At 45.0% G+C, this 9143-nt stretch overlaps 1 protein-coding gene across 1 annotated transcript in view; it reads right to left on the bottom strand.

The window, feature by feature from the left end:
• ZNF704 (zinc finger protein 704) overlaps positions 1-9141 on the bottom strand; it is a gene marked incomplete at its 5' end in the record, with an annotated part of 218135 nt that extends 208994 nt beyond the window's left edge. Inside the window, one exon of the mRNA XM_003782530.2 lies at positions 8812-9141. Within this exon, the coding sequence (XP_003782578.2) occupies positions 8812-9141 (330 nt within the window). The remainder of the gene's footprint in view (positions 1-8811) is intronic.
• Between the last annotated feature and the right edge of the window lie 2 nt (positions 9142-9143).

The following is a 9143-nucleotide window of genomic DNA, read 5'->3' as shown; positions in this document are numbered from 1 at the left end:
AAAAAAAAAAAAAAAAAAAAAACTGTATCTCTACCTGTAAGTGAAATTTCTCAAAGTTGATTAGCCACTGAGTCCTTTTCCCCTCCTGTGGCTAGTAGAAGCAAGTAGATAGATGAATTTGGAGATATACTTGGCCTACCCATTCCCAACTACCCAAAGAACAAAGAATGACTCCTTCCCCAGACAAAAGCACAAGTCCATGACACAGGACAGTAGGACAGGCAAACCCCCACCTCGGAGGTTCTCAGCCACATAGAAGTTACAGGTGGGAGGTGACATCACTGTATTTCCACCCAGCGTACAGAAAAAGATTCAATGTATGTAGTAAGCCTTTTCTTACCTACCCTTTTGGGCAATAGCCAGGATTTCTCCAACAGAAAAGCGAGAGATCTGAACAGACTGATGAACGTAAGAGATTAAATGTCTCTGTCCTTTTTTGCACAGGTAGATAAATGACTCAGCTTCCTGAGTTGAAAGGGAAGATTAAAGCTCACCACATATTATGATGGAACACCACAGAGTTCAGATGAATGAAGTCATTTCAGGAAGCAGCTCTCTGAACTACCTCGGTAGCATGAACTTGCAGGAGGTTCTAACAATCAAAATAACTGCAGGATTTGGGGTCCTTGCATAACAGTTTACAAATGATTCCTTTCTGAAACCAAAAAGAAAATAAACTGCCACCCATATCTGATTTTGGAAGGTCTCTGGGCCATAATCAACAACAACAAATAGCCAATGATGAAATAATATTATCCCAATTTTATAGATGATAACATGGAAGCATAGAGACACCAAGTAACTTGATATGGTCTCACCCCTATCAAAGAGAAAAGGCAGAATTTGAACCCAGAACCGGGCTACATTGTGCCCTGATCTACAGGGAGGTAACGTGCCTTGGGGGGTGGCAGGAAGGACCATCTGCTTTGACCCAAACCTGTTCTTTCCCATCTTACTAACATGCCCATGACAGAGGTTATATCTAGTATTAATGAACTAAAATCATCCTATCTGCAGGTGTAATCAGGTTTTTCCAGGGTACACAGCATTATTTAAAAACTGATTTAAAACATGGAAACATTTTTGACATTCACTTATTTCAACTAGCCATCTCCAAATAGTATAAATCAGGGAGATCTGACTTTCATTTAACCTTCCATTATGACAAGAACATAAAGAAAGCAAGCCCGTCCCTGGTAACTGTTGGGTGCAGCACAGAGACAAGGTACTCCAAGCCCGCCCTCCTGGAGCAAGGCCCAGGCTGCACCCTGCTCCTCTGTCCTCCGCAAGGCTCCACAGTCCTCTGCGACATGAGCAAGCACACCCCTCTCGTGTGTTACTACAAAGTTGTAACCCCCAAATTACAGACTTTCCTTTAAAACTCTAGAGTCAAGCCTATTTCCTACATATAAACCATTAACGCTAAATGTTCCAAAACTGTCTGCAAGGAAGTGTAACGACTTTAACGACTTTAAGTGCACCAACACATATTTCAGGGTTATAGTCTATCCCATGTCATCCAGTAAATAACAGCAACTGGGGTTATCTGCCAAATTCAGCGCTCTAAACTCATCTTCTGAACAGCTAACTACCTCCTGGCCAAACCATGGAAACGTCTTCATGTGAGTTATTTGGTTACAACTGTTTTAAAGATTATTTCAAAACTACATCCCGAATTGTGGCAAACAAGTAAGGTTGCTGGGCAGATGTATCTTCATGTTTTTAGGTATAAAGGGAAAAAGAGATGTCACACCTCTTTATAGACAGCTTGGCAGAAAAGTGTTAGTCTGTGGGCTCCCTGGAAGTGAAACAATCCTATTTACTGTGGCTTCCTACAGGTGTATCAGCAACCTGGAAAACAGTGGCCCTTAGTGAACCTCTCCAAACTGAGGGAATGAGTAGAAGCACAGACAGCAAACACAAAGAAAATCATCCTTATTTCAATAACATAGATTTGACTAGACCAGAAGGTTGCTTTTAAGGGTCTCCAATTAACATTGGTTCTCAAATATTTCAGAAAGCCATTCCTTTTCCCTCCATGCCCCTCTTAATGTGGGAGGACACATTATTATGTCTGGGACAAATTGACTGATGACTAGGGCCCCAGAATTTTGAAAGTTCAAACCCACCAAGGCTGTGGCTCACTCTAGCTCTTTCTTACCAAGAGGCCAGGGCTTAACTTCTCACCCTTTCTCGTCTATCCTCTAATGCTTGTGTTATGGGGCACCCCATGGTCAACTAGTAGTAAAATTCTGGTGAAGAAAAAGAGGCCCAAGGTAAGCGCTGGCTTTTAATGACATCTCCTAGGCAAGTTTACTCTGCACACCACACCAGCCATCATGGGCACTTATCTCATGATGAAGGAGGTCCTTTCCCATTTGTTATCATCCTCTGGGTATACCTGTCCCTGGAAACCCACAGGGAGGGGGACTGGCCCAAGCGGTGTCCACAGAGGATCCCACCCATCACACCACAGACATATGGAAGGCCACCCCTACTTGAGGTATAATTTTACAAAGGATAAGCACTCCAAAAATAGAAGTTAATAAGCAGTAAGTGGTAGATCACTTCAGAAAATTGTGATTTTTCTGTCCACAACTCTGACAGAGTGAGCTAGCTGTAGATCACTCCTGAGCATAAGAGACTAACCCAGAAGGGAGGCCAACAGTTGGCAGACCAGGGCACTGATCCTGGCCCTGCCTAACTTGCTAGCAGCCGCAGCTGGACAAGGCATTCCACCTTGCATAGTGTCAGTGCTCTCGTGGTTAAACGAGAGGGTATTAGATTACCAGATAATCTCTGTTTCCCTTCCAACTCTGGCAGTGTACGATTCAATGAATGACAACTTTGTCTGGTATCTTAAGCATATGCCTTTTGCTCGAGCCAACACAGACCATTTGCAAGACACATACTTGTTAGCAAATTGGAATTCAGTGTTTGCTGCACAGTCCCTGCCAAAGGCTTCTTAAAGTCATCTGATATTCAAAAGATAGTTTAATAGAGGCATTAACCACCCCTGAAGAGCTGGCACATAGGAAGTAGATTCTATTCAATTAATATTTATCGAGCACTGCAAGTGGGAACTTTGACATATATCATCTCATTTAAAAGCCTTTCTTCTCCAGTTTTTCAATAGATGGAATCTTGGTCTAACTCCTTGCAGTCTTTTGTGGGCAGGTTTCTCCTGAATTTATTATACCAGCACATTACCAATTCCTCTGGGTTCTTGTGTTCACATCCCTAAAACGCCGGGATTGCAGAGCACAGTCTGGGCCCTGTTATCTCAACTCACAACTGTTTTCCCTGTACTGAGTTACAACTCATTCCTGAACCCTTCTGTTCAACAGTGCTCTTGTTGTTTTGTTTTTTAATTAAACTGTAGTTGAAGATACTATTTACTGTATCTTATACAAGGGCCCAGGAAGTTAGTTAGGGGACAGTGCGTGTTTGTGTGTATAGGGATCTTATGGCTGCCGAGAAATGTGTAAGTTTCCTTTCCATCAGAAATAAAAAACTATGTAACACAAAGTTTCTCCTGTCTCACTTAAAGCCTACATTAGTTTTCACTATAGTAAGCAAGCAATACATCTCATGTATTTAGTAGCTTCCATTCCTCTATTTCCTCAGCCATCCCAAGTCCTGCTGTGTAAATGGGCATATAAATTCCCAATAAATATGGGAGACTTCAGTTCAGTGATTAGAGCACAGGCTATGGATGTGAACCCAGGCTCCCTACTTGTGGCTTTCCAACCTAAAGTATGATTATTTCACCTCTAAGTCAGTATCCTCACTCAAAGAATGGAAGCCATACTGATTCCCAAGTCATAAATTCTCAAAAAGATCCTTTTCTCACATAGATTCCTGTCTCATAAGCAGTCAACAAATATTCATGTATATTAATATTATTTTGGAGCCCAAATTGTCATGGATTTATTCCCATTCTTTCATCAGTTTTATTATTTCACTTTTTGCTTTCTCCAGCCCACCGACCTATGACTTTTTCACCATTTCTTACCACCTTCCTGTCTTCACTTTTCTTACATCCCATAATCTATCATCATAGTCACAGCCTTGCCAATTCCCTCAAGAATAAGCCCCCCTCTCTGTGTCCATTGTTCACCCACCTGGTTAAACCCTACCCCTGCTGATTCCAGTTCTCCTTTTTCTTCTATACCAATGGCTCTCAACCTTCCTAATGCCGGGACCCTTTAATACAGTTCCTGTGGATCATGACCCACAGGTTGAGAATCACTGCTCTATACAAAAGGCATGGCAGTATAATGCATAAAGCTGATGGCTATGGAGTTAGACTGCCAGTGTTCAAACCTCTGCTTTGCCACCAAACGGCTGCATGTCTTTAAGTAAATTGCTTATCTCTTCTGTAAAATAAGGCTGATAACAAAAATGCTTGACTCACAGATATGTAACAAAGTTTAAATGAGAATGCACACTTGGTCTTGTACTGGCCATGGTTAAATACTCAAATCTAGCTCGGATTATTTTTCTTATTATCATTCTATGCATGAGTCAATGGAATGAAGTTGGGGAAATCTCTCTCACACACACGTACCCACACACACACAAGCAACTTGCACTGTAAATGTGAAACCACAAATCTCAGATGGATACTTGATACTGCTGGCGACTCTGCCATCTCCTGGTACCTGCGCTCTTCTACTCTCCCACAACATTATTTCATGCCTGCAGCTCAAGCTTCGAATCTCCCTCACTCTCAGCTGACGACCTTCCCTTCTGCCATCAGACAAGTATGATGGCTGACCATCATCTAATATAGAAAACATGCCAGACCACATATGGCCTCGTTTTCTCCACCTTCCACCTTCTCTCAACTCAATGGAAGCAATGTCCAAAATGCCAACCCTTTACTTGGGTTCCAGTCCCCTCCGTTTAGCTCCCAACACTTTCCTCCTGAGTTTCCCTCGCCTCATCTCTCTGCATCTACTTCCTCCCGACATGACCCCCAGAGAGCCTCACCTCCTGGTATTCAGGCCCTGGTAGAATTCCCTCCCCTTAAGTGTGGATGGAACCTGTGACTCCCCCCCTCTAACCAGCAGAATACAGTAAAGATGCTGGAGGAGTCCTCCGTGATGACTGCATTATGCAAGACTCCACCTTGTTGTCAGGCAGGCCTGGAGAGTCTCCTTGCTGGCTTGATGAAGTAAGAGGCCATGTTGAGGGAGCCCAGGTGACAAAGAACTAGGGGCAGTGGGGGACGAGGGGCTCTATGAGCTAACGGCAGCCTCCAGACAAGAGCCAGCAAGGACCCTCAGTTCTGCAGATGCAAGGCATGAATTCTGCCAACACCTGAGTAACCTTGGAAGCAAATTCTTCCATGGTTAAGCCCCTGGATGAGAACTCAACTCACCTAACACCTTGAATGCTGCCTGTGAGACTCTTAGCAGCAGACCTAGTTAAGCTAACTCCAGACTCCTAACCCATGGAACCTGTGAGCGCTGTTAGAAGGTAAAAATTTTGAGTAATTTGTTATACAGCAATAGAAAACTAATACACTTTCCCTCTTCCAGAGAATCCCCAAAATGCCCTAATCACTACACTAATCCATCCCATCTTTAAAAAAAAAACCCGGACCATATACCTTCTAGCCACTCCCCCTCCTCTCTGTTCTCCTTTTTCAACAAAACTTGTCAAAAAGAGTTTTTCATATGTGTCCTTATGTCCTCACCTCCCACTGGCTGCTTAGCCCTCTCTGGGCGTACCATTCAAAATTCTGTGTCAAAGATACTAGTAAATTCCATCTTATCTAAGGCAAATGAACCAGTCTCTCCTTTCCTTGTTCAATATTCTAGTAGCTTTCAACACAGTTCCTTCCTCCTCACTTTTTGGAACTATTTCTTCTCTTAGCTCCCTAAACTTTACCTTTTTTAGTTTTACTTCTATTACACAGCTGCTACTGACCAACCATCTTTGTGGGCTTCTCCTACACCCAAACTTAAAAGGTGCTGGGCCCTGGAGTCTGGCCCAAGGGCCTCCTCTCTTGGCCCAGGGTACTATCTTTGAGCTTCACATGACCCCAACATGCTGACGATTCCAAAGTGCCTCTCTCCAGGCTTGACCTCTCCCCTTTGCTCGGCCCACAGCCGTCTGCCTAACTGCAGCCTCCACCTATCCAGACATCCATCTGACCACCCTCTCAGACTTTCCATATACAAAATAGAACCTTCAATTTTTGCTCTCACCAAATGGTGCATCTAACCAACCTGTACATAGGGCTTCATCCTGGGTTCTTCCCTTTCCTTCACCCCCTGTCACCCAATCCATCAACCGGTTCTTGCACGTGGGTCCTCACAACAGGCCCTGAGTTTTCCCATGCCTAACTCCACTCCTGCCAACCTCTAAGTCCAAGCTGTCCTCCCCCTCTCCCTTGGAGACTGCAGCAGCCAACAGTCATTTAGCTGGTCTTCCTGCTTGCCCTGCTGTCCTCTGGGCTCCACACAGCACAATCTTTTGAAAAATACAAACACACATTCCTTTGCTACTTAAAACGTTCCAAAGATTTGACACTATACTGTAGTACAGTCTTAAAAGGCCCACCAGGCTCTCTGTTGCTGGTGCCAACCCGCCTTTTTGACATGTCTCCTACCTACTAACTTCCAGTCACACTCACCTTTTCTCCTTCCCACCTCAAGACTTGCAATTGCTACTTCCTCTGCCTGGAAGGATCCTCTTCCACAGCTAAATGCTTCAGATCTCAGATAAAAATGTTCCCTGTCAGAGAGGTCTACCCCCTAGTAGCTTTCTCTTTTTCCTTTGAGACTCTAAGATATCATTGTTCCTTTCATAGGATACATCACAACCTGAACTGTCACGCGTTTTGTTTGATGTGGCTCTGCCACCTCTCACGAATTTGAGCCTAGAAAGGTATGTGCACTGCTGTGTTCTAGAAGAGCACCTGGCACATAACAGGTGCTCAAGAAAAATACGTACTGAGTAAATGCGTGAGTAGACATAAGATATTAACATTCTTATATGCACTGTCATAAAATTATCCTGTTTCATTCAATTAGAAAAATCTCTTCAATTGCAGTGTCTTTAAAGCATTAAAACACAAAATAAAATTATAACTCAAACTATGCAATATACTATATAAGTTTCCAGAAAGTTACGGGCAGACCAAAATGTTATAAAAAGAAGCTCATTTTGAAATAATTTAAAAGCAATTTGTTTGGAGATGTGAAAAATCTTTTTTGATAATGTAAATTATCACATTCCAGTTATTCTGTTTTTACAGATTTGATTTTTTCCTACATTGGATTTGCTTTGATCACAGAGCATAGATTGTTTGTTAATGTTTCTATCACATTTTTGTGCAAATATTCAAAGCACAAGACACATTTTCGGTATTTCTGGACAAAAATGTCAAGAAGTCACTACTTTTGTTATTCAATGTCACTGACACCATGTGACTTAATTTCAAACCCAGCTATATCCTATAGCCATACAATGAAGGCTTTTCAGCAGACTGTGGTAATGAGTGTGGTCACGGTTTGAATTTCAAGCAGCTGTCAAAACCTATCACCCCAAATGACTATTTGCTGAATATTTCTCACTCCCTGAACTGGTACTTCCAAGGTGGTACAGAAAAGAAATCTGTACCCACATCTACTCTGGGGCTATTCTAATTGCTGAGGTTTTAACTTCTTTGGAAATGCAATTTCAAGTTTTGAGAAGCTACCTTTTCTGTGTGTGAGCCTCAAAAGATTTGTCTCTACTAAACTGTTAGTCTACGTATTTTTTCTTTCTGAAATACTAATGCCTTCTGAAAACTCCTGTAAATAGATATTTGGTTGATTTTAAGAACCACTGGAGAAAAATCACTCACTCCATTGCTTACCTCTTGCTGCCCTCAAAACTTCTTAGCAACATACACCGTGCCTGAACCTCAACGTGGTTTGCTTTGTCCAATCACATGCCTGAAAGCCCAACCAGTCAGTTGTGTAATAATAAACCCCTTATCTCCTGAAGATACACAAACGGAAAGATCTCTCTGTGCTTCAGTGCACTGAGGGACTAAACTAGAATTCTCAGCAGAAACTCACATCCATTTTAAATGACAAATTTCCCCTCCCCTTTTTTTCCGATTTCCTCTTTTTATTTGCAATTTTGAGGAAGGAAAAACCTACTAAGCGATGTCTAATTTAAACACCGGAGGGCGAGGGGCAATGCAAAAACTGCTAGCAAAATCCATGTAGAAAGCAAGGGCTGGGCTTTTGCTGTACTGGGTTTACCGGTTTTCTCACAAGCGCCGCCGGTGATGGAAACTCATCAACAATTGTTGCTGGGTGGAAGAAGGGGCTTAGATAGTGACCAGAAAAGCTGCTTGTTAGTTTCGGTAAACTAGAATCGCCCTCAAAATAAGGAGAAGGGGACACTCCTGCTTCCTTGGGGAAGAATAAAATCTCACTCCTCCCGACCTCGTCGGTCCCCAACGGGCACAAACCGGCGCCTACCTCGTCCCATCTCCAAGTTCCCCCACCACACCAGAGAGAGCTGTCCTTTTCCCGCACCCACGCCGGCCATCAAGCCCGACTCGGCCTTGAGGAGAGGGGGAGCGGCCGCCGCGGAGAGGTGCAAGGGACCCGAGGCTCAAGCAAATCAACAGTTCCCTCGCTCTGCCCCGCGCTGTCGCTGGGCCGCCTGACACACCCCTCCTGGCCGGGTCCCTCTGGGTCGCCTGCCCCGGCCTCAGCCGGGCGCCTCGCCCCGGGGCCCTGGCCAGTCCTCCTCCCCGGGTTTTCGGGTCCCACGAGCGCCACCGCGCCCAGCACGCACCTTCAACGCGCCCCGGGTCGGTCCCCTGGGGACTGCGCGGCCGGGTCCGAGGGGCACGAAACGCTCCTCGCCATCCTCCTCGTCGTCGTCGCCGTCCACCACCTCGACGACCACCTCCTCGTCCTCGTCTTCCTCGTCGTCATCCTCCTCCTCCGCGCCCCCTCGGGGCTTCTCCTCCACCCGCCCGAGCCCCCTTCGCCGCCTGCTCCCGCCTTCTTCGTCCTCGTCTTCCTCCCCCAGAAGCAGCAGCACCGGCGACGAGGAGGCGGCGGCGGCCCCGGCGGCCCTAGGGGAGCCGGTCCCGGCTCCGCGCGGCGGCGGCAGCGGCGGCC

The sequence above is a fragment of the Otolemur garnettii genome, unplaced genomic scaffold (assembly GCF_000181295.1).
Source record: "Otolemur garnettii isolate 467f Iridium unplaced genomic scaffold, OtoGar3 scaffold00004, whole genome shotgun sequence".
Taxonomy (NCBI): domain Eukaryota; kingdom Metazoa; phylum Chordata; class Mammalia; order Primates; family Galagidae; genus Otolemur; species Otolemur garnettii.
Note: the sequence above shows the minus strand (reverse complement) of the source record. Positions and strands in the feature narration are given on the sequence as shown.